The sequence below is a fragment of the Rana temporaria genome, chromosome 9 (assembly GCF_905171775.1).
Source record: "Rana temporaria chromosome 9, aRanTem1.1, whole genome shotgun sequence".
Lineage (NCBI taxonomy): Eukaryota > Metazoa > Chordata > Amphibia > Anura > Ranidae > Rana > Rana temporaria.
The window spans coordinates 139,589,635-139,615,454 of NC_053497.1; the positions used below are offsets into that span (position 1 = coordinate 139,589,635).

General features: G+C 42.6%; 1 protein-coding gene across 2 annotated transcripts in view; it reads right to left on the minus strand.

Annotated features, from left to right (window-relative positions):
• The window catches only part of FIBCD1 (fibrinogen C domain containing 1), a 387,702-nt gene that overhangs the window by 154,044 nt on the left and 207,838 nt on the right, over nt 1-25,820 (minus strand). For both annotated transcript variants that reach the window (XM_040324665.1, XM_040324666.1), the window contains exon 3: nt 17,834-18,301. In XM_040324665.1, the coding sequence (XP_040180599.1) occupies nt 17,834-18,301 (468 nt within the window). The remainder of the gene's footprint in view (nt 1-17,833; nt 18,302-25,820) is intronic.

Consider the following 25,820-nt stretch of genomic DNA (forward strand, 5'->3'; position numbering starts at 1 on the left):
AATATTCATGTTGCCGGGAATGTTCGTTTCTCTCCGGGAATATTCTTTTCTTGCACATGCGTGTTTTTTTTCTATTACATTTCTCGCACAATTCTGCCACCATTGATCAGAAAATCGTTCGTTTTCAAAAAATGTCCAACATGTCGGATTTCTCAAATTTGTTTGCCGCACGAAAATCGACTGTTGCTGCAGCTCACTAACGGTGCGAAATTCGTACGACAATTCTTTGATACGATTTTCGAAATTCGAAGCGTGTATGGCCGCCTTTATAGGTACAGCTTGGTCATGGAGCCATCCCTCTGCTGATTAAACATTAGTGAGCATCAAAACATTGATGAATTACTAATCACTCTCATGTTTGTAAACTCTGTGTTTGATTGACCCACCTCTGCAATGCATTAGACCCCATTTCATTGTGCTACTTCCCTCTCTACTGGCCACCAGTTCTACTAGGAAATCAGACACAAGTAATTATACTAGTACAATTTAAAAATATATATATATATTTTTTGCAAAATGCAAAACTTGATTAAACAGTGCTTTGTTAGGCCCCTTTCACACTTGTGCGACCTAGCCGCAATTTCTGCTGCGACCTTGATGCGATTTTGTAGCAACTTGAAGCACTGCCTGTGTAATCCTTGAGGTCTATGAACCTCAAGTCGCATTAAAGCTGGACCAAAGTAGTGCAGTGAAATCGCACAGATATGAATGGTACTCATTAGAAATCATGGGGTACAACTTGTAATGCGACATTGCAGTCCCAAGTCGCACAAATGTGAAAGGGGCCTTAAAGTGTTCCTAAACCCAGGACCCTGAATTCACTATATCTGGTCTCCCACAGTACACAGAACATGCAATTATTGAAGTAAATATAAACTGTTAAATACCTTTTCTCATCAGCAGTATATAGCAGTCTTGTGACTTCTATAGGTGTCTGGTTAAAGCTTGTAGGAGAACTTTTAATTCTCCTCTGTCCTATGAGGCTGCAGGACCCCTAACCCCCTGACAGTGCTGATTGGCCCTGTGCTGATCACATCCCAAGAAAAAAATGCTGCACACTGCATCAAATTGCAAAGCATCCCGGAAGGAAGCCTCCTCTAAAGATAATGCACAAGAAAGCCTGCAAACCGTTTGCTGAAGACAAGCAGACTAAGGACATGGCTTACTGGAACCATGTCCTGTGGTCTGATGAGACCAAGGTGAACTTATTTAGTTCAGATGGTGTCGCGCGTGTGTGGTGGCAACCAGGTGAGGAGTACAAAGACAAGTGTGTCTTGCCTACAGTCAAGCATGGTGGTGGGAGTGTTATGATCTGGGGCTGCATAAGTGCTGCCGGGAGCTACAGTTCATTAGGGGGACCATGAATACCAACATGTACTTGGAAATACTGAAGCAAAGCATGATCCCCCCCCCTTCGGAGACTGGGCTGCAGAACAGCATTTTAACATAACCCCAAACACACCTCCAACATGAGCACTGCCTGCTAGGACCCCCCTCACACTGAAGGCTTACTATGAGCAACATATAGTTTTTCCTTTTCCAGTCTTAATGAATTTGGTGCAATTTGTTTTATTTAAAAGACTTTTACTTAGTACCTGCTGCTGAATCCCCCCCCCCCCCCAGAACAAAAAATAATCTACGGCCCTGTGCATGTTATATACAAAAATAAGTACACAGATCATACATAGCACACTCTGTCCTTATCCCCCTGCAGCCACTCCTGATGCCGGTAATGCCTGGCTGTCACATGGGACTTGCTATACAGTGCATTGAAAGATAATTTACACCCCTTGAAATGTTCCACATGTTATCATGTTATAACCAAAAATATAAATGTATTTTGTTGGGATTATATGTGATAGGCCAACACAAAGTGGCACATAATTGTAAAGTGGAAGGAAAATGATAAATGGTTTTCAATTTTTTTTTTATAAATAAATATGTGAAAAGTGTGGCGTGTATTTGTATTCAGCCCCCTTTTCTCTGATACCCCTAACTAAAATCTAGTGGAACCAATTGCCTTCAGAAGTAAACTAATTAGTAAATTTCAGTATAAATACAGCTGTTCTGTGAAGCCCTCAGAGGTTTGTTAAAGAGCCTTAGTGAACAAACAGCATTATGAAGGCCAAGGAACACACCAGACAGGTCAGGGATAAAGTTGTGGAGAAGTTTAAAGCAGGGTTAGGTTATAAAAAATATCCCAAGCTTTGAACATCTCAGAGCACTGTTCAATCCATCATCTGAAAATGGCAAGTGTATGGTACAACTGCAAACCTACCAAGACATGGCCGTCCACCTAAACCAGTGGTTCTCAACCTGGGGGTCGGGACCCCCTCGGGGGTCAAATGATGATTTGCCAGGGGTCACCAAATCCTGGACTGTTCCTGAAGCCAGCACTGTTCTCCCAAGAAGGGAGATGATAAGAGGGAGAGGAACAAAGAAAAAGGGAGAGAAAGGAAAAAAAGAGAGCGCAAGAAAGACAGTTAGAGGGAGGGATGGGGGAAAAAACAAGGAATTAGGAAATAGAGAGATGAAAGGAAAGAAAGTTGAACACAGAAAGAGTGGTACATCCTAAAATGTACTATAAGGGGTTTTAATACTGTACGAGTGGAAAGCACTCAGGGAGCGCTAAATGTCCGCGGGTTAGGGGCGCAAATTACTTGTCTTGGGTGCTTTCAACCCCCGCTATGAATTTTTTTACTGTTAGGGGTCCCCACAACTTGGGAAATTTTATCAAGGGGTCACGGCACTAGAAGATTGAGAACCACTGATCTAAACTGACAGACCGGGCAAGGAGAGCATTAATCAGAGAAGCAGCCAAGAGGCCCATGGTAACTCTGGAGGAGCTTCAGAGATCCACAGTTCATGGGGGAGAATCTGTCCACAGGACAACTATTAGTCATGCACTCCACACATCTGGCCTTTATGGAAGAGTGGCAAGGAGAAAGCCATTGTTTAAAGAAAGCCATAAGAAGACCCGTTTGCAGTTTGCAAGAAGCCGTGTGGGGGACACAGCAAACACGTGAAAGACGATTACTGACGTCACACGTTAGAAACACATATGAGGTCACACATAACCCCTATAGTGCCCCCTAGTGGTTAATTCCTAAACTGCAATTGTCATTTTCACAGTGTCCGATGTGTCCGCCATAATGTCGCAGTCACGAAAAAAATCGCCGATCGCCGCCATTAGTAGTAAAAAAAAAAAAAATCTTAATAAAAATGCAATAAAACTATCCCCTATTTTGTAAACGCTATACATTTTGCGCAAACCAATCGATAAACGCTTATTGCGATATTTTTTTACCAAAATTAGGTAGAAGAATACGTATCGGCCTAAACTGAGGAAAAAAATAATTTAATATCTTTTTTGGGGATATTTATTATAGCAAAATAGCAATAGCAATTTTCAAAATTGTCGCTCTATTTTTGTTTATAGCGCAAAGAATAAAAACCGCAGAGGTGATCAAATACCACCAAAAGAAAGCTCTATTTGTGGGGAAAAAAGGACGCCAATTTTGTTTGGGAGCCACGTCGCACGACCGCGCAATTGTCAGTTAAAACAACGCAGTGCCAAATCGCAAAAAGGGGCAAGGTCCTTAACCTGCATAATGGTCCGGGTCTTAAGTGGTTAAGATTCACAGCCCGAAGTATTACCTGAATTGATCAAAGCCCGCAACCCAACACTTGTGCCCCCGGTCTTGTTTGCAGTAATTACTGTTGTTGTCTCAAGAATAATCCTTTAGACTATCCTACATACATTTGTGATGAATTTGGCATCTAATCATTTTTTTGTTTTTGTTTTGTTTCAGCTGCACTTGAAAAGGCATTCCCCTCAAGCAGTACTTTAGAACCATAAAAAGCAAGAAATTCAGTGAGTTAAAATTTTTTTTTTTTTTTTATTATTTACTGTAATTGTATGATCACCTACAGTGAGGGAAAAAAGTATTTGATCCCCTGCTGATTTTGTTCGTTTTCCCACTGACAAAGAAATGATCAGTCTATAATTTTAATGGTAGGTTTATTTTAACATCGAGAGACGGAACAATAACAAAAATAAACGCATTTCAAAACATTTATAAATTGATTTGCCTTTTAATGCGTGAAATAAGTATTTGACCCCTTCGCAAAACATGACTTATTACCTGGTGGCAAAATCCTTGTTTATAATCAGACAGGGCCTATATATATATATTTTAATAAAAAAATATATCTATATAAAAAAAAAAAAAGAAATAAAAAAAAATATAAAAAAAAATGTAAATGTATTTTTATAAAAAAAAGGGGGTTGCCATCCGGGGCCCTGGGGACCTCCGGGCCCTTAAATAAAAAATGAATATATATATATATATATATATATATATATATATATATATATATATATATATATATATATATATATATATATATATATATATATAAAAGGGGTTGCCACCCGGGCCCCGGCGGACCCCTTACAAAAAATAAAGGGGGGTTGTCATCCGGGCCCCTTACAGGTGTACTGCCTGTACCCCCCTGATGGCGGCCCTGATCACAGAGGTCAGACGTTTCTTGTAGTTAGCCACCAGGTTTGCACACATCTCAGGAGGCATTTTGTCCCACTCCTCTTTGTAGATCCACTCCAAGTCATTAAGGTTTTGAGGCTGACGTTTGGGAACTCGAACCTTCAGCTCCCTCCACATATTTTCTATGGGATTAAGGTCTGGAGACTAGCTGGGCCACTCCAGGGCCTTATGGTGCTTCTTCTTGAGCCACTCCTTTGTTGCCTTGGCCGTGTATTTTGGGTCATTGCCATGCTGGAATACCCATCCACGACCCATTTTCAATGCCCTGGCTGAGGGAAGGAGGCTCTCGCCCAAGATTTGATGGTACATGGCCCTGTCCATCGTCCCTTTGATGCTTTGAAGTTGTCCTGTCCCCTTAGCAGAAAAACACCCCCAAAGCGTAATATTTCCATCTCCATGTTTGACAGGCAGCATTCCTCCTGCTTCAAACACAGCAAGTTGAGTTGATTCCAAAGAGCTCGATTTTGGTCTAATCTGACCACAAAACTTTCATCCAGTTCTCCTCTGAATCATATAGCAAACTTCAGACAGGCCTGTACATGTGCTATCTTGAGCAGTGAGACCTTGCAGGCACTGCAGGCTTTTAGGCCTTCACAGCGTAGTGTATTACCAACTGTTTTCTTGGTGACTATGGTCCCAGCTGCCTTGAGATCATTCACAATATTTTGTAGTTCTGAGCTGATTCCTCACAATTTGCATGATCATCGAAACTCCACGAGGTGAGATCTTGCATGGAGCTCCAGACCGAGGGAGATTGACAGTTATTTTGTGTTTTTTTTTCCATTTGCGAATAATCGCACCAACTATTGTCAACCTCTCATCAAGCTGCTTGCTGATGGTCTTGTAGCTCATTCCAGCCTTGTGTAGGTCTACAATCTTGTCCCTGACATCCTTAGACAGCTCTTTGGTCTTGGCCATGGTGGAGAGATTGGAATCTGATTGATTGCTTCTGTGGACAGGTGTCTTTTATACAGGTAACAAGTTGAGATTAGGAGCACTCACTCTAAGAGAGTGCTCCTATTCTCAGCTTGTTATCTGTATAGAAATCTTGCTGATTTCCTCTGTCGCCCAGTCCCCTGCTGTCGCCCAGTCCCCCTGCTGTCGCCCAGTCCCCCTGCTGTCGCCCAGTCCCCCTGCTGTCGCCCAGTCCCCTGCTGTCGTGACATGCTGAATCTGGTGACAAGGGGCAAGTGACATTTCTGAGTGTCTCCGATGCTCTCCTGTGCCCCCTACCTCTGGCCACATGCGGTATTGCATGCAATTGAAGTCAATGTGGAACAAATTATTTTCGTTTCCATTGACTTCAATGGGGAAACTCGCTTTGAAATGCGAGTACTTTGGATTACGAGCATTCTCCTGAAATGGATTATGCTCGTAATCTGAGGTTCCACTGTAATATATGTATATATATCTCCCTAGCCCTATGTGCTTTCATATCTGTCTTATCTTTATATAATACGCTCTTTAAATGTTTCTTTAAAATGTATGGTTTTCTCTTTTATGAACAAGAAAATAATGACGTTATGATGTTGGGCTGGTATAATAATGCTATGGGGCTGGTATGAAATGTTTTCCAGGGCTGATTTTTACTCCCAGTCCGGCCCTGCACGCATAGATATGACGGCGCATCTTTCTACTTACGCGGCGTATCTATAGATACGCTGACGTAAAGCAATGCTGAATCTAGCGCAGTGTCTTCTTAATATCAGCTTGAGTTGGGAATGGCATGTTGAAAATAATAATGTAAAAACTATATTTAATAATATAGGAAGGATGAGTGGTGAATAGTGGTTATGAATTTCAAGTGAATTATAAGGACTTTAAAGTTTGCCATAGGTATTTAACCCCAAATTAAGGAAACAGGTACTCAAAAGATATGTAAAAAATATGCAAGTATTTCATATCATTCCTTAAAACCATAAAAACATAATCACAATTTATACAACTATCTATCCTGCATTTTCCCAACTGGTTGTATTTGTCACTCTACATGTATTGATCTTTTGATCCTTCATTCCCATTAATGGGCGATCCTGCTCTATATTAGGAGTTCACTGAAGCCTCGTACACACGATCAGTCCATCCGATGAGAACGGTCTGAAGGACCGTTGTCATCGGTTAACCGATGAAGCTGACTGATGGTCCGTCGCACCCACACACCATAGGTTAAATAACCGATCGTGTCAGAACGCGGTGACGTAAAACACAATGACGTGCTGAAAAAACGAAGTTCAATGCTTCCAAGCATGCTTTGACTTGATTCTGAGCATGCGTGAATTTTTAACCGATTGTTGTGCCTACTAACGATCGGTTTTGACCTATCGGTTAGGAATCCATCTGTTAAATTTAAAGCAAGTTAGGTTATTTAACCATCGGTTAAAAAAAAGCAATGGGGCCCACCCACGATTGATTTTGACCGATGAAAACGGTCCATCAGACCATTGTCCTCTGGTTAACCTATCGTGTGTACGAGGCCTGAGACTATACACATGGTTATTATCCAATAGGTAAGAATTGGTCCTAGTGGGTTCCTTGTGAAGCTGTGGTGACCGTGGGGTGGTGCCTCCCTTTGGTTGGATTTATGTGTCTCATTCCTTCTCTTCCCTTTGTCCAGGTTGAAGCTCTTTTTTGACTTGAGCTTTGAAGCTGGGACAGATGGGCAGTGGTAGAGTTGCAGGCTGGCAAAAAAGGAGCTGTGTCTGGATTGTTGAGGTTCAATATGAGGAGTGCTATGAGGCAGGAAGATTTACAGTCAGGGGTGATGGGAACCAGGAATGTTAAGAGTTAGGGGTGCAAGGGGGTGTGCTGTTAGGGGTGTCGGTAGTGATCAAAGTTCAGAGTAAGGGGTGCTGGATGATAGAGGTGTCAGGGTGCAGAAGACCTGGGGTACTTTGTGCTTCTAAGGCCTAAATATAAAAGCTGCCTACTTTTAAGTCTGCAGGTAGGCTTTTCTAACTGAACACCACCCGATATGGTCCTGCCCCAGTGGACATATATCAATGCAAAAAAAGTTTTAAAATGGAAGTTTTTTCGGGAGCAGTGATTTTAATAATGCTTAACCGGTTCCAGACCGACTCCTGTACATGTATGTCGACAGAAGGGCGCCACCCTGCCACCAGCTCCGTGACCCAAAGTCCACTGCTATCCCGAGATCGGGTCACAGAGCTGCAGAACAGGGAGAGGCAAGTGTAAACATGCGTCTCCCCATTCTGCCTAGTGACACTGTCACTGATCGTCTGCTCCCTCTGATCGGGATCAGTGACGTGACGTGTCACTCATAGCCACGCCCTTAAACAGCCAGAATCACTCCTTAACCCCTACACTTAACCCCTTCAGCGCCCCCTACAGGTTAGCCCCTTCACTGCTGTCATTTTTACAGTAATCGGTGCATTTTTATAGCACTGATCGCTGTAAAAACGACAATGGTCGCAAAATGGTGTCAAAAGTGTCTGATGTGTCCGCCATAATGTCGCAGTCAAGATAAAAATCAATGATCGCCGCCATTACTAGTAGAAAAAAAATATTAATAAAAATGCCATAAAACTATCCCTTACTATGTAGACACAATAACTTTTGCGCAAACCAATCAATAAACTCTTATTACAAATTTTATTTACCAAAAATATGTAGAAGAAGTTTTTTTATATATTTTTGGGGGATATTTATTATAGCAAAAAGTAAACAATTATTCATTTTTTTCAAAATTGTCGCTCTATTTTTGCTTATAGCGCAAAAAATAACTGCAGAGGTGATCAATTACCACCATAAGAAAGCTCTATGCGTGGGAAAATAAAGGACATTAATTTGGTTCGGGAGCCACGTCGCACGACTGTGCAATTGTCAGTTAAAGCGACAGTGCCAAATTGCAAAAGTCCTCTGGTCTTTGGCCAGCCAAATGGTCCGTGGCTCAAGTGGTTAAAGTGAAACAAAAGTGAAATATTTCTTTAAATTTCGTACCTGAGGTATGCCTGTAAAGTGGCACATTTTTCCCGTGTTTAGAACAGCCACTGCAGTAAAATGACATTTCTAAAGTCATTTAAAACTACTCGTGGCTATAATGAATTGTCGGGTCCCGCAATACAGATAAGTCATTAAAAAAAAATGACATGGGTTCCCCACAGCCCATTACCAGGCCCTTTGAGTCTGGTATGAATATTAAGAGGAATGCTAAACCAAAAAAAAAAATTGCGTGGTGGTCCCCCCAAATTCCATACCCTTCAGGTCTGGTATGGATATTAAGGGGAACCCTGCACCAAATTTAATAAAATGACATAGGGGTCCCCCTCAAAATCCATACCAGATCTGGGATTTTAAGAGAAACCCCTGTGCTGTTTTCAGTAAGCAATGTGCCAGTTTTTAGAGAAAAAATGGCACATTGCTGCTGTCTGTAGAGATGTTATTTACCATCCCAGGGCTCTCTTCTGTCATTCGCTCAGTTGATCGCCGGTTTTGGACAGAAATCCTTTGCCAGGACCTGCTAGTCGACGGGCGCGTGCGCGCTCCCTACATGGAAGAGCCAGATCACGTACATGTACGTGATCCGGTGTGGTGGGGCCACTCTGCCACAGTCTATCTATTGTAGGTGATCTCCAAGTGGTTGGAGAGCTAGAGAAAGTGTCAATGGACTATGAGTGCGCTCATTAAGAGATGCAGCGAAATATCAGCGGCCGAAACATATCGGGCGGAAATGGCGTTATCGGCATTGTAATGATAATAATTAAAAAGTCAAATATAATACAATAATATGTAAAAATATATATTTATGTTTTTAGTCAAGTGCATCCTGCATTTTCTTTCGGCACCAAAATGTCCATTCAGGCACCTCTACAACTGCACTTGTTATAAATCTGACAGCTGCTGGGTGGGGGTTAACCCCCGCACACTGTCAGATGTGGACCATTTTGGCACCCTAAATATAAGTGTAACATGTAAAATGGTATTTAAAGGGGTTATAAAGGTTTGTTTTTTATTTTCTAAATAGGTTCCTTTAAGCTAGTACATTGTTGGTTCACTTACTTTTTCCTTCAATTTCCCTTCTAAAAGTTTTTTTTTCCTTTGTCTAAATTTCTCACTTCCTGTTTCTCCTCAGTAAGCTTGCCCCCATCATCTGGTTGGGGGTTAGTCAGGAGGAGGAACAGGAAGTGAAAAATGTATAAAACAAAGAAAAAAAAAAAGAAGGGAAATGGAAGGAAAATGGAAGGAAAAGGTAAGTGAACCAACAATGCACTAGCTTAAAGGAACCAATTTAGAAAATAAAAAACTAACCTTTACAACCCCTTTAAGGTGGAATTATCCTTTAAGGTGGAATAATCCAGTACTGACATTTTCTGACAGCTGCTGGGATAAGCTTGAACACGGTTGATATATACAGCAATAAAACCTGCCGGGTCCTTTTCATGGTATTGTGGCTCCTGGGCTTTCTGCGATGTGTAAAAGCCACAGTTTTCCATAATAACATCCGCCAACATGTTTAATTGAAAGAAAAGCTTTCTGGGTCCTGATTTTTTACTGCTAAACAAACTATGTGAGAAGCTGGCACCTGTCCTGCAACGTGTACCAGATCCATGTGCCAGATATTTGTTGGCCTAGGCGTGTGTGTGTGTGTGGAGAGGGGTGCCAGCGCTACCATGTGTTAATGGTAAAGTGGCGCCAACTGCGCTCTAGCAGATCTCGCTCTTCATCTATCATGCAATCCCTCACCTTATTATGCATAGAACAGCGGCCCAGTGTTTTCGGCACATTTTGTAGTACATTCGGGAGCCCTCTCAGTAGGGAAAATTTAAAGAGCCACTGACCTAATTTACACAGTAAAATCCTTTTTTAATGTAAATTTTGTCTATTTTCTGGACTTTTTAAATTGGCACCAAATGACAGGCTGGTATAATGCTGTTATGCATTCAGGATAATATAGTTGTATCTAAAAGTGCATGTAAAAGGCAAAAAATGTTTGTTTTGGATGGAGTAGGTGAGGGTTAGCACCCCTGTCTGGTTATACTGCTCTTTGTCCCTATTTGGGAGATTGTCCTTTTCTGTTGGTCCTGGTTGTCTCCATTAAAGCAAAAATAAATCCAAAAGCAAACATTTCTTATATTCAGCTTACCAATTCTTAGATGTGGAGGCTGCATTAGTTTCCTTTTTTTAGTCTTTAGTTTTCACCTGGTTGTCTAGCCAGTAAGTGTGTTGTTTTTCAACAGACCAGGCTGCTCTGCAGATGTAGCAGTTAGAGGAAACAATTTACCACTGACAAGGGTTCTTACAATTATCAGCCTTTATTCATTTGTGTTAAACCTTTATTCAAAATTGTTGCTTTAACTGTTTACATTTTTTTAGCTGCAGGTTGGCATCAATTTGTTTAGTGTATATAAATCTGGTAGTACTGTACATATAACACTCTCCTCCCCAGATTGACAATGTTGTTGTCCAAAGGTGTTTCTGATGATTCTTTATCCAGAATGGACCACTAATGATGGGGACACTGATGAAGGGACCTCTAATGATGGGGACACTGATGGAGGGTCCTCTAATGATGGGGACACTGATGGAGGGTCCTCTAATGATGGGGACACTGATGAAGGGACCTCTAATGATGGGGACACTGATGAAGGGACCTCTAATGATGGGGACACTGATGGAGGGTCCTCTAATGATGGGGACACTGATGAAGGGACCTCTAATGATGGGGACACTGATGAAGGGACCTCTAATGATGGGGACACTGATGGAGGGTCCTCTAATGATGGGGACACTGATGGAGGGTCATCTAATGATGGGGAAACTGATGGAGGGTCCTTTAATGATGGGGACACTGATGGAGGGTCCTTTAATGAGGGGGGAACTGACAGATGCTATATGAGGATGTCTCTTTGCTGAATATATGGGGATGTCTCTTTTCTGAATATATGGGGATGTTTATTTTCTGAATATATGGGGATGTCTCTTTTCTGAATATATGGGGATGTCTCTTTTCTGATTATATGGGAATGTCTCTTTGCTGAATATATGGGAATGTCTCTTTGCTGAATATATGGGGATGTCTCTGCTGAATATATGGGGATGTCTCTTTCCTGAATATATGGGGATGTCTCTTTGCTGGATTGGACCGTCTCTGCTGGACTGAACTGTCTCTTTGCTGGATTGGGTTGCTTTCTGCTGAATATATGGGGATGTCTCTCTGCTTAATATATGGGGCTTTCTCTTTTGCTGGAGTGGGATGTCTTTTTGCAGGATTGGGCCATCACTTTGCTGAATAATTCCTTACTGGTCAATCTTTAAAGCACTAATGACTTGGAATACAGTAAGAGTGTTAAAATAAAAGTGGGTGTACTGAAGGACTCTGCAGCATGGCCAGTGGGTGGGCCCTGGGGAATGTTGGGGGCACCAAGCTGTGCGATGTGCCCCAAAATGACTGATGGCTGCATTTCCTAACAAGAGCTGGCTAATGCAGGGCTTCCCAATCCCTGGGCCATGGACCGCTTATAGTCTGTGGCCTGTTGATGACCAGGCCACACAGCAGGAGGTGAACGGTGAAGGAGGGCCACTGCTCACCTCCCGCTATGCGGCCATGCCTGTGTCTCACCTCCTGGCGCTTCCACTCCGCCAACGATATCATACTATCGGCAGAACAGGGGGCAGAAGGAGCTGGAGATCTGCACAGAGAGCAGGAGTCTTTTCATATTAACAAGCAGGTAATCATCTGCTTGTTAATATGATCCAGATCTGCAGCTCCTCCTGTTCCCTGCCCTGCTGATAGGATGACATCATTTGTGGGGTGGGAGACCCTGGAGAGGACACACTGGTCAAATCCTGCCTCTGCTCTGCTGAAGGTAGGACTGTTCAGGGGAGGCAGGGTAAGGGAGCATGTGATTAGGGAGAAAAAGAGGGGCATGATTGTGAGGGGTACTGCGATGGGGGGCTGTGATTGCTAGGATAAGGTGACCAGATTTTTTAAATAAAATCCGGGGACATATATATATTTTTTTTACTAGTAATGGCGGCAATCATCGACTCTCTGCCCGTCGCCGCCCGCTTCACAGCCTGTCAAGTCTTACTCTCCGGGCCCCAGCTACTACTGGGTGGGGAGCAGAGGAAGATCACTCCGCCAGGGAAGGCAAGAAGATAAGCAGGCAGGCAGGTGGCCGAGACTTTAGCCAAGGCAGAAGAACATGCAAGCGGAGCTGAATGGGCATGCACCCGAAACTAAAGAAATATTCCCTCCGCTCCGACCAGCACATGATCATCAGAAAGGGGCACAGATAATTGAAAAAATACACTCTCCTAAGCGAATAGGAGCGGCAGAGCGGGGGGTGTAATTCAGATTTATTTTTTTATTCTACACTGACTGTCTTTGAAATTGCCCCAGCCCCTTCTCAAATTCAATCCGGGGACAAAACCGGGGACAGACTTGGTCCGGGGACAGTGTCCTCAATCCGGGGACTGTCCCCTGAAACCAGAGATGTCTGGTCACCCTATGCTAGGGGCACTGTAATGTTAAGGGGCAGCGTAATATAAAGGGGGCTGCACAGTAAAGGGGCACTGTAATCATTACAGGACTAACTCCGTGAATATCTAGTCCCCAATCATCCCCGCGAATGCATGGCCTCTCCCAGTCCCTTGAAAAAATACCTGCTTAGTCTAAAATTCCCAGCCCTATTTGCTGTCCCAGTCCAGGCCTGATCAGGGCAGTTTTGTTTTTTCATTTTTTAACCTATGGGATGGGATTGGTGACTAAGAAACATTGGCCCAGATTCAGGTATATTTGCGCTTTATTTGCGGAGGCACAGGGCAACGATTTTGCCCTGCGCTCCCGCAAATATTTTGTGCTGCCCTCGATTCACGGAGCAGTAGCTCCGTAAATTGCTAGGGCGCGCCGGCAAAATTGCCCGGCGTAAGCGCGTGCAATGTAAATGATCCCGCCAAAGTGAACGTGAATGGCGTCCAGCGCCATTCACGATTCACTTACGCAAACGACGTAGATTTTAAATATCGCAACGTGGGAACGTGGGTATCTGTCATGAATTACCTTGGCCACCAGAGGGCGCTAGCGGCGCACCGGCACGCGCAATGCGCGCGCAATCGCGGCATCGCGCTCGTGCACGCGCACACCGGCGGTAACGGCGCGCGGGCACGTGCAGGCGTCCATCTGGCGCCAAAACAAACCTATTTAAAGTGTCCTGGGAGCCTGGCCCCTTGCTGTCCGGTCTGCAGCGTTTCCTGAGACCACCTGTACCTGTACCTGTACCAACTACTCCTGCTTGATCCAGATCCTGATACCCGGCTTGTCTTTGTTGTTCCTGTCTTCCGCCTGCCCTGACCTCGGCTTGTTCTGACCATCCTCCTGCCTGATCCCTGGTACTCCGCTGACCGCCTGTTGCCGACCCGGCTAGTCGACCTCTCTGTTACCTGGGCCTCTCCTGCTTACCAGTCCGGCTGCTCCTGCCTCTTCAGTCTTCTGGGACCCTGTTCAGTCTTCTGGGACCTGCTGCGGCCAGACTCTCCGAATACCTTCCTTTCCGGCTTACCTGCTGTTCCAGTGTTCCTGCATCCAGGCTGCTACCTACCGGCCTGCACCTGCCCTTCAGAGACTTCCTCAGACTTCGCAGAAGCTCCATCTGGCCCCTGCACCAGCGTCATCCCTGGCGCTTGTGCGACTCTGCATTCCCGCTCCCCCTGTCTACTCTACCAGGGGTCCGGGATCAGAGGAGCAACAGCAGCCACTTCCTGCACGTCGGGCTCTCCCTTAAGGTACGTGACAGTATCCTATAGCATTGGCTGCGCCTGCTATTAGGATGTGTAACCTTACGCGAAACCCGACGTACGCAAACTACGTAATTTGCGTACGCAGGGCTCGCTCAACGTTGTGAATCGGTGTTAGTATGCAATTTGCATACTATACACAGATCACGATGGGAGCGCCCCCTAGCGGCCAACGCAAGAATGCAGCCTAAAATCTGCGTGGCATAAGAGCCTTATGCCACGCAGATTTTAGGCTGCAGTCGGCGTAGTGATGTTCCTGAATCAGGAGCATTTGCTACGCCGGAGCAAGTAAGCAATTGCGCTGTGTAACCTATGGTTACACAGGCGCAATTGCTTCTTGAATCTGGCCCATTGTTTTACTGCCCTAAAGAAAAGTGAGGTCACTGACCTGGCTAGGCTGTATAGCGAAAACTGAAGGGGATGTGTCAAACCTCGGCATAGAGCCCACAGTTTACACTCCGAGAGCGAGGGTCCTTCTCTACAGCCTTTTGATACAACAGAGGCTGTAGGCTACTTTGCACACTTTCTCTTTTCATGCTTTGGAAGTGTATTTAATTGGTTCAAACTGAAAGTAAATTTGGGCTTTACCAAGATTGTGATTTTTTTTGCACTTGTATGGACATAGCTGGGAACTTGACCTTGCTTAGAGACTCCACCCAATCAGTTTGCCTGTCGGATCTCTGGGACACCGGTAGTTAGCGTACCTTCAGCTTCTTCACTGGCGGAGTGGATCAGTTTTCAGAGGCGTTTGACAGGCAGTGGAGAGGCAATATGTCGCCTCCTCACTGCCTATTTTACCCTGAAAATGACAACCCACCACAGTGCAGCATGAATGCAGCCCTGTGCAGGTAAGCGGTTGAAGGTAAAACCATGACTGAACTGTCTGTTTTTACCGACCACCTGGGCTTGTTTGCACTTGCAGTGTGCTCTTAAGATTGATTTTTTTTTTACATGCAATCTGGTGCGGGTAAATTCAATGAATTTGGGATCTGCGTTTCGGGTGTCATTACTAAAACTTTTATTGACACTCCCTGCAAATCCCAACAGCACTGCGTTTTAAAAACGGTGCGGGAAACACGGGTTTTCCACAATGCATTCTGGTATGAACTCCTTATGAAGAAGCATGTAATACAAAAAAAAAAGATTAAAGTAATGACACTCCAGATGTGAATATGTAATAACCCAAGTCCACGGTCCTTCCAACATAACCTTGTAAGTGAAGAACATACAAACTCCAGCTCTGCAGCAAAGCGTTTCTGGAAATGTTTAAAAATATGCTTGGGTCCTCTCCAACCGTCTGCAAAATGTTCTGAAGGAAAAATGCTCCTGTTGCATATAACTGCCGCCCATGCACTGATATAAATTTTAAAATGACGCAATAAAATGGCACACTTTAAAAGGGGTTGCTATGAAGCAGCATGGAGACTTTTCATTGGAACACCTTCAAAGCTCCTATAGTAAACAGTGTAGGGAACAAAATGCCCTGTACACACGAGCGAAATTTCCACCAGCAAAAGTCTGATGTGAGCTTTTCATCAGGAATTCCGACCGTGTGTATGCTCCACCAGACTTTTGCGCCAGCAAACGTTTTTGAGAGCAGGTTCTCAATTTTTCTGACGGAAAAAAATTATATTTGAAAATTCGTTCGTCTGTATGCAATTTCCGGGGAAAAGCCATGCATGCTCGGAAACAATTTGACTCATGCTCGGAAGCATTGAACTTCTTTTTCTGCATCGTAGTGTTGTACGTCACCGCGTTCTTAACGTCCGAAAGTTCAGAGAACTTGTGTGCCTGTGTGTATGCAAGCCAAGCTTGAGCGGAATTCCGTCAGAAAAAAACATCCAACTTTTTTCCGTCAGAAATTCCGCTCGCGTCTGCAGGCCATAAGTGCAAAGCCAAAACATATAGAAAGCAATAAGAATTCAACTAGTACCTTGCTTATTTAAGTAAAGTAAATTTTGATTGGTTGATAGAATCCTTAAAGTTGTGTTCATAAGTTTACATACCCTGGCAGAATTTATGATTTCTTGGCCATTTTTCTGAGAATATGAATGATAACACAAAACATTTCTTTCACTCATGGTTAGAGCCCATTCACACAGGGACGACTTTGGATCTGACTTCAAGTCGCCCCTATTCGCCTCAAGTCGTGCTGCATGAGAAAATCAATGTAAGTGAATGGAGCCGTCTTAATGCACACTACTGCAGTCGCTCCGACTTCAAAAAAGGTTCCTGTACTACTTTAATCCGACTTCTAGGCGACTTGTAGACAACTTGTACCCATTGATTTCAATGGAAGTCAGCTCAAAAGTTGGATCATTGTCTTAACTGAAGCAACAATACAGGAAGAGAACATACATTTCTCAGGCAAACCCCTCCCTCCCACAGAGCTGATTGTTGTTTGGCCACTGGAAAGCCTCCTATCCTGGAGGCGACTTGAAGTTGCCTTGTACTGTCCTGGAGGCAACTTGAAGTTGCCCTGTAAGTTGCCTGATGATTCATACTCAAGTCGTGTCCAAGTTGCCTCCCAAAGTCGTGCTGGAAGTCGTGTTGCCCCTGTGTGAATGGGCTCTTAGTGTTTTGCTGAAGCCCTTTATTATCAATCAACTGTGTTTACTCTTTTTATCATGACAACAGGAACTACCCAAATGACCCTGATCAAAAGTTTACATACCCCAGTTCTTAATACCATGTATTGCCCCATTTAACATCAATGACAGCTTGAAGTCTTTTGTGGTATTTGTGAATGAGGCTCTTTATCTTCTCAGATGGTAAAGCTGCCCATTCCTCTTGGCAAAAAGCCTCCAGTTCCTGTAAATTATTGGGCTGTCTTGCAGCTTCAGGGCATGTTGCCTCTTTCCATCTCTCCTCTCCTCCGCTGCATAAATTTGTCGTTTTATTTTTTTTAAGAATGCATGTCGTTTATCTAGGCAAATGATGCACTTTTCCCTCATCGCCTACTAAAATATGTATGTCCTGGAAGACATAGTCCTTCATTGAGAAAGGAGGAGGGGGCGGGGAGTCCTTCATTGGGAAAGGAGGAGGGGGTGGGGCCAGGTGGCGCATTATCAGTGAAGCCGTTGGCTTAACCTGTAAAACTCTGACAACAATTATTTTGCTTTCCCCCTGACTCAGACTCCAGAAACTTCAGTGCAGCACTGGATGAAAGATGTAAGGGTCTGTCAGGAGTCCAGAACTCATTGACCTTTTATATACACACAAACTAAATTACAAGCAAACAGATCACAGGTGAGGATGGTTACCTTAAATCCCTTTGTGTCAACTAGTTTCTGATGTCATTATGATTTAAGAAGAGTAAACACAGTTCATTAATAATAAATGGGCTTCAGCTAAACACTAACCATATGTGAAAGAAATGTTTTTGTGTTATCATTCATGTTCTCTGAAAAATGGCCAAGAAATCATAAATTCTGCAGGGTATGTAAACTTATGAGCACAACGGTATCTCCCCCACTAAATCTTATTTAAGTCATGCAAGAAACACCAAAGTGTACCTGTATAAGTCTTCCTTGCTCACTCTGCAGAGCCCCCAGCTCAGATACTAGTCCATTCTGTCCTTTCCTTAGGCTCTCCCAATCAGCCCGCTGCCGTGACACCTGGGAAACCATCTGTGTCACTTGGTCCACCAATCCCGCCAGCATAGCCCTCTCCTTTCCCACAGCCACTTTCAGCTCTGAGTCGTGGTCAGCCAGGGCAGACAACAGAGAAGACTGCAGGCCATCCATTCGAGGAAGGGGGTCCGGACAGTTGGGGTCGATGAATATACTGATGTGGGAGCTGTCTGCTCTTTCTATGGTGACCAGGGCATTGGGGTCTTCCATGTTTGTTGTAATGACTGGCGGAGGCTCTGTGGAAGGCGCGTGGTAGTGGTTCATGAACAGAACTGCTCCGGTGACGGTTACCGCCAATAGGACAGCGACAGACAGCAGGACGGTACATAGGATGTAACCACAGCTTGTCCTCTGCAGGATCAAAAAATAAATAAAAATGTTATCAGCCAAAACATTTTAAAAAGGAATATTAAAAAGTAAAAACCACTAATAAAAAACATTATTTCACTCTCCTTAAAGGCCATTAGAAGATTGTAATCTCTAGTTTAGCAGGACTGTTTTCTTCTTCTTTTTTTTTTTGTATTTTGATTTATTTTATCAATAATGTTTGTATATTTACTGTATATATGTACCCTAGTGATATGGAATATGACCATGCTATATACAGAAAAAAAAACAGTAACTTAGAGGTTCTTTACACTGCAATCCCCACATTCTGTGCTGTTCCATGTGTGTTTGTAATGCATTTGGGTGTTAGTTTATTTTTTAATTATATATTTTTGTTTTCTGAGATGCTTTTACATGTATTTCACATGCGTTCCAAAAAAAGCAGCATGCTCATTTTACTATATATTTTTTTAAAACACGTGGAAGCACTGTAGTGGTGTAAACTAGACTTGTTGAATTACATAGATTTTTCTTGAATATGCATTGTGTTTAAAAAGAAGAAGAAAAAAAAATGTAAAGATCAGTTGAGCTTCAGATCCAACCTAAGTTGGATTGATTTGCAGATGATGATATTAAGGCTTCATTTCCATGGACGTTTTTACAGCCACTTTCTTTAGCCTTTTTTACAGCTTAAAAACGCCTGTCCATGTTATTTATTTATTTATTTTTATTTTATTTTATTTTTGTGCTGGAGCTCAAAAACGCAGCGGTAGCGTTTTTGAGCGGTTTTTAACGTCTGGCGTTTTTACAGCTCTACTCTGGAGCTTCAGAGCGCACTGGTCCTGTTTTTGTTTTTTTTGCAGCTTAAAAACGGCTCAGCCATCTACAGCTCAAAAACATCGTGGTGGGCATGAGGCCATAGACTAACATGGAGAGCTGTTTTTAAGCTGCAAAAAACGCTCAGAAAAGTGGCTGTAAAAACGTCCATGGAAATGAAGCCTTATGAATAGCAGCCAAACAACCAGGCCTCATCCTCCAGGATTTCTGCCTTATCGTCCTCTTGTTTTAGGTTTTAAAGTGTACGTATACTTATAGACTTTCTTAATTATGAGTAGAGTAGGGAAAACTTAAAGCAAAACTTTATTCTTCAGGGCATGTTGCCTCTTTCCACCTCTCCTCTCCTCTGCTGCAGAAATTGTGCATTTTTTTTTTGTAAGAATGTATGTAATTTATTTAGGCAAATGATGTGCACTTTGCCCTTTGCCCTCATCGCCTCATGAGATGTGTATGTCCCAGGAGGCACAGTCCTTCATTGGGAAAATAAGAGGGGGCGGGGCAGGGTGGCGCATCATCAGTGAAGCCTTTGGCTTAACCTGTAAAACCCACTCTCAGCTTACCGATGCCATCTCAGAAGAAAATGTTGGCGCGGGACCGAGGGGGATGCAGAAAAGAAGCAGATCGCCACAGAACAGCACTGGACTCGCTGGGCGGGTGAGTCCACCCACTCCACCCTGCCATTCCCTTTCATTCCCAAAGTGTGGGAGGGGGGATTTTACTCTTAGATGGTTGTCACTGGAAGATTTCCCCCTGCCTCATGTTCTGGGGACAACTCTAATATTTCTGATTTCCCTTCACTTTTTTTTTTTAGATAACAATAGTCACTAGTACAAATAGTGGGGTGTATTTCTCAATTGAGGAACAAGACGGCAATAAAAATTTGTCAGGGGAGTAGAGAGAGATCGCGTGTTCCTAATGATCAGGAACAGCGATTTCTCTCCTCCAGTCAGTACACTCCCCCACAGTTAGAAACACCACCCTAGGTAACAATTAACCCATTGATCGCCCCCTAGTGTTAACCCCTTCCCTGCCAGTGACATTTATACAGTAATCGGTGGCTATTTTTAGCTCTAATCACTGTATAAATGTCAATGGTGTCAAAAGTGTCCGATCTGTCAGCCGCAATGTCATAGTCCCACTAAAAATCGCAGATCACCGCCATTACTAGTAAAAAAATGTTTTAAGAAAAATTCCATAAATAGATCCCCTATTTTGTAGACGCTATAACTTTTGCGCAAACCAATCAATATATGCTTATTGCAATTTTTTTTACCAAAAATATGTAGAAGAATACATATTGACCTAAACTGAATATTTATTTTTTGGGGATATTTATTATATCAAAAATTAAAAAATTGTTTATAGCGCATACAATAAAAACCGTGTTGATCAAATACCACCAAAACAAAGCTCTATTTGTGGGAAAAATAACTTCAACTTTGTTTTGGTACAGCATCGCACGACCATGCATTTGTCAGTTAAAGAGGCGCAGTGCCGCTTTGGGAGCCTGGTCATTAAGGGGGGAAATTTTCCGGTCCTTAAGTTGGAAAAATGTAGTTGGTAATACACAGTTGAAATTTGTATTTGAAAACTGTTTCTCTTCTCAAAAATGTGTGTGATTCTGTTCAGACACCAAATAGATTAGTAAAGGCAAGACTCTATATTGTCACACAAGGTGACAACGATAAAGGCAAGAAAGTGGTTTAGCAATAGTAGTATAACTCATCCTAGAGTATGATCAATAGTCAGCAGTAGGAATAGGAGAACACTATGCACCAGAATCAGCAAAAGTACCAAGATCACTGTGCGTACAGCGGCGGATAGTAATATGTATGGAATAACTACGTTCAGGAGACTATACTGCCAAAGTGCATTAAGGGTGACTATGCTAGACCTAGGCTAACTGGACAGAGGTACCCACTGAATGAGTAATAGATAAGGTCTTGTAGAAAAGTTTTATAGGGGCAAAACCTTTACTGTGTTCTTCTGCCAGCTATAGTTGGGTCCCAAAAACAGCATTGGTACACTTGTCAACAGTCTTGGTGAATCAGCATGCAGTATAGGTGCTATATTATAGCACCTACACCCTTCACCTACACCTATATTTTCCTGCTTTCAGCAACTTGGTCTCTGCTATCAGTGTGAGAATGGTGGGCAGTGAACCCTCTCACTAGTACCTGTGGTATGTCTGTAGACTTCCACTGTTGGAAAGGTGCCCCTAGTCTTTGTGTAGATGGCCCTGGTGATCTGGAGGGGAGAGCGAGGGCACTCCAGTCACCCTGCAGAAGGGGGCAATGAATGGGATCACCGTAGTCCATGTAGCGCTGCCCCGGTGTTACTGTTTTCAGGCTTCAAGCTCTATTCCCCACCGGTCTGGTTTCCCACAGAGATGTGGACACATAGGCTGGTGTGCTCATATGGATTCCTGTGCTGCCAAGAGGAGAACGTTTCTAGTGCAGTTAAAAGCTACCACTCCCTTCTGCCTCTGTGTTTTCTGGGAACTGTAATGTAAAGGGGTCTATGAATCCCATTCTATGGCTTATGTCTTGGACTTCAATTCCCATGATCCTCAGTGTTCTGAAAAAAGTCCATAGGCTCTCCTGGCTAGAGCTCTCCCCCTGCTGACTGGAGGGGATAATGCAACACAATATCTAGAATAGCAGAACAAATCGATAGTAAAACTGACTGTAAAAAGGGCAAAGTCTCCTTCTCCATATTTCTGTAATTCAGCACCCTGGCTACAGTGGTAAAATCAGGTGGCTGATAGTGAAGGGCTCTCTCCTCCAATCAGAAAGCTCCACTTGTTAGCGTCACAGCACTGTGCAATGCAGTAGACGTAGACCCCAGTTTTCTTCCAGTGTTGTTCTTTTGTCTCACAGGCTGATGTGCGGGGAATTACAGGAGGCTAGTACAAACATAGCACAAGGTATCATTTAAAATATTTGTTTTTCACAAATACATTAACTGGTTTAAATGGTTTATATTTGTCTACATTTTAAAACAGAACTGTGGTCAACAAGCCGCAAATGTCCCTTCTTGGGTATGGCTTCTAGGTGGGTTTTTTTTTTTTGTCATTGTTTCATGTTGTCACTTAACTGAGTTCTGCTACTGACAGTGTGAAGACATAACTGGAACAAGAGAATAGAGGACAGTAGGATGAGTCATGTTGACGCAAGTGACATTTTATGCATGACTAAGTCCTTAATTTCTTTTGTGTCTGCCCGATTCCTAATGAAAGTGTTTTTTTATTTAAGGTCTGAAAGTAATATTGAAGTGCCTTTTCCATTCTTCCTTCCTTCCTGTTGCATATTTTGAATGTTTTTTTCATACATTGCGTTGTACAGCTCCCCCTTGTGGGCATATGCAAATTAGGGAAAGTGTTTAAAAAAACTGCAGTCTGCTTACAATATTTATAACAAAAACATCTTTGCCATTCTGAAGCTTCCCTCCAACCACTTTGCATATTATTTTATATATACTGTGATTCTGTACTTGCCAAAAATGCTGCAGAAATCTCCATCCACCAAGTCTGGCTGCATCCATTTTAACTGTGGGAAGCTGAAGCTGCTGCTTGTAAACTTACTGGATTTACACAGAGGCACACCTCCAGCTCTGCAGCTTTCATTGGCCCTCTTCCTCCCTCCCTTCCTGGCAAACTCTAACGAGAGTGAGAGAGAGAGAGCTGTGCATGATGTCATAAGCCTAGGCTAATGACCAGACAAGAAACAGGAAGTGGGCTGTATAAGGTATTTACTGGCAGAAATTTTTTTTTTTACTATCCAAAGTTAAAACAACAAGGGCAGAAGATTTATTAGATGAAAAAATTACTAAAGGTCCGCTTTAAGGCCCAAATCCAGAAAAAGTGAATTTTAAATAGTGCATCAATTACTTTACTCCTCAGTCTTAATTCCAATTCTAATTCCATTATGTAATGGATCAAGGTCACAGTTTCCTCTATGAGCAAAGCTGATATCCTGACCTGAGGACCAGACATTTTCCTCTGCTTGTTATGTTCTTGGCCACTGGTCCCCTCACTGCCCCTGTGTGTTCTCCTGCCTCTCGAGCCTATGAGAGAGGAACCTGCTTCTGCAAGCCTTGCCTCCACCAATAGGAGGGGTGCACATCAAGCAGGCATTGTTGTGGACACCAAAAGAAGGACCCCAGGGAAGCAATAGAAGAAAAGAGAAGGGTCATAATGTGACCATGGCCTGAAAAAAAATATGGTGAACAGGGAGGATTTTTATTTCAGAAGAGACTTCTGCTGAGGAAGTCATGTGATATTGTGATGACATGGGTAGGGCGGAGCTGAGTGATGTCCATACCGGATGTATTGGACTTAGGAAAAAGTAATCTTTTTGTAGTGCACCAGGATTGCGCACAATTGCATTCCATTAATATATTGTCCCTATGGGAGGAAGTAACAGCAAAGGAGGATCTGAGTCGGCACCCTTAAAAGGTGATTGCATTGCGAGACCTAATCAAAGTGATAGGTCAATTTCTCAAGGTGAGGGCAATATGGCACTGAATAGGGGTGGAGAGTGATGCATCACTTCTTGGCATGTGATTGGCACTGAAGAATAGTATTGTACACATAGTTGGGAATGGACATACATGGATTAAATATACATATGCTGGAAGGAATATATATAGTGTATTGTAAGAGATATATCCATGCACATTGAACGACATGGTGTATATTTGTGTATGTTGGATCAGTTATGATTATGAAATGTTAAAATTTATATACATAATTAAAAGTCACTATGATTTCTTTGGGGATTATGTAAGTAGTGCAGCACTATATTTTTATAGGCATTAGTGAATGCGGGAAAACATTTAGGTACTTGCAAGTTGAGATTGCACATACACTATATTGTCAAACGTTTTGGGGCACCTGCCTTTACACACACATGAACTTTAATGGTATCCCAGTCTTAAATATTGAGTTAGCCCACCCTTTGCAGCTATAACAGCTCCAGCTCTTCTAGGAAGGGCGTCCACAAGGTTTAGGAGTGTGTCTATGGAAATGTTTTGTTAGGGCATTGAAATCATGCACTGGAAGCTTATTGTTTGCAAAAATTACTTTACTTTCATAGAGGAATATCAGAACATGTCTTTTCAAGGAACGGGAGCATGCATACAAGAACACAGTGAGGAAAGCAAACACTTCCTCGTATTACATTACCATAGAATACACATAAAACTGCAGTGCCACCTACTGGTATAGACAGGTATAATGCATATATATATAGTTCACAATATAAAAAGCTACTATGCTATTGTTCATCCAACATATTTGACCATTCTGCCAGAAGTGCATTTGTGAGGTCTTTTGCTGATGTTAAATGAGAAGGCCTGGTTCGCAGTCTCCACTCTAACTCATTCCAAAGGTGTTCTATTGGGTTGAGGTCAGGCCTGTCAAGTTCCTCCACCCCAAACTCACTCATCCATGTCATTATGGAATTTGAATAGGTCAAACCTGGTCTAAAGACTTGCACTGAGAAGGAGTGATAGTAAACAATGAACTCTGTATTGTGGTAAGCTGAGCCTGCATATAAAATGAACAAATATGGCTTCCCCAATATCAATGGATAGTTATAAACTACACATCAAAGCATGGTCGCTTTATCGAAAAGGTGTTTTTTAGATTCATCTGATCAAGTCCACATTACATACATATCAAACTCCATCGGTAAGAAAATGCTACAAACGTGGACCTTCAACAGAAACATCATTGTCACCCATCCTACCACCTATTCCTTTCATCTTAGGTCTCTTGAAGAGAGATGGCCACCTCATATACAACATATTTCCATGCACCTGTAGCTCCTGAAGAGAGAGAAGATCTGAGGCAAGAGTGGTAGTAGAAGTATAAAGCCTCTTCTTTTTGCAGGTCTTGGTTTTTGGCATTTGCTTTTACTTAGTGACAAAGTTGATTTAAAAATATTTGTAAAACGGCTATATTTTCCCTTTGACAACTGAATTTTTATACCTAAATATCTTCACAGTGGGATACCATCTAAAGTGTCTATTTTCTACTCAGGGGGGTCTATCTATAGAAAAGCTTATAATGCTTGAACAAGGTAAGACTGCTAATTATTATCATTACTACTTTACAACTATACACTATTTGGCTTGCTATTGTTTTTTTTGTTGTTATCTAATGCTAAATAATATGCAAATTACTGAGTCTCATTCTTCTGGCACATGGTTACCATGAGCGCCCATAAACGCCCCTTCCTTTCAACGACTTTGACAGCAGGATCTGGCCTGCAACTGAGATGATTCACAGTGAGTTTATCCCGCAACAAAAACAAGTCTGCAGATCGTCAGAAGACTCCCAACACGGACAGGCAAGCAGAGGATTACATTAACTACTGCATGGGAGCAGGAAGTTCCTCCAGGAAAATAGAACTATATCTGTTTACTCCAAATGTATCAACCAAGCATTAGGGACCCTGCTAGTGATTCATCTAAGGAAGTATACCTATACATTTACCAACAAATATGACTTCATGTTAGCTGTATATAATAATTTATATAATCACAAAAATTATGTATTTTCCTTATAGTGCTACATGTACATCAATGGTTATGTGTAAACACAAAAGTATAGCCATATAAAGAGATAAATACAAATAATTAGCTTTATGTGTCCCAGAAAACAAAGTTTAAAAACACTTAAATTTATTGCAGGGTCTTGTAC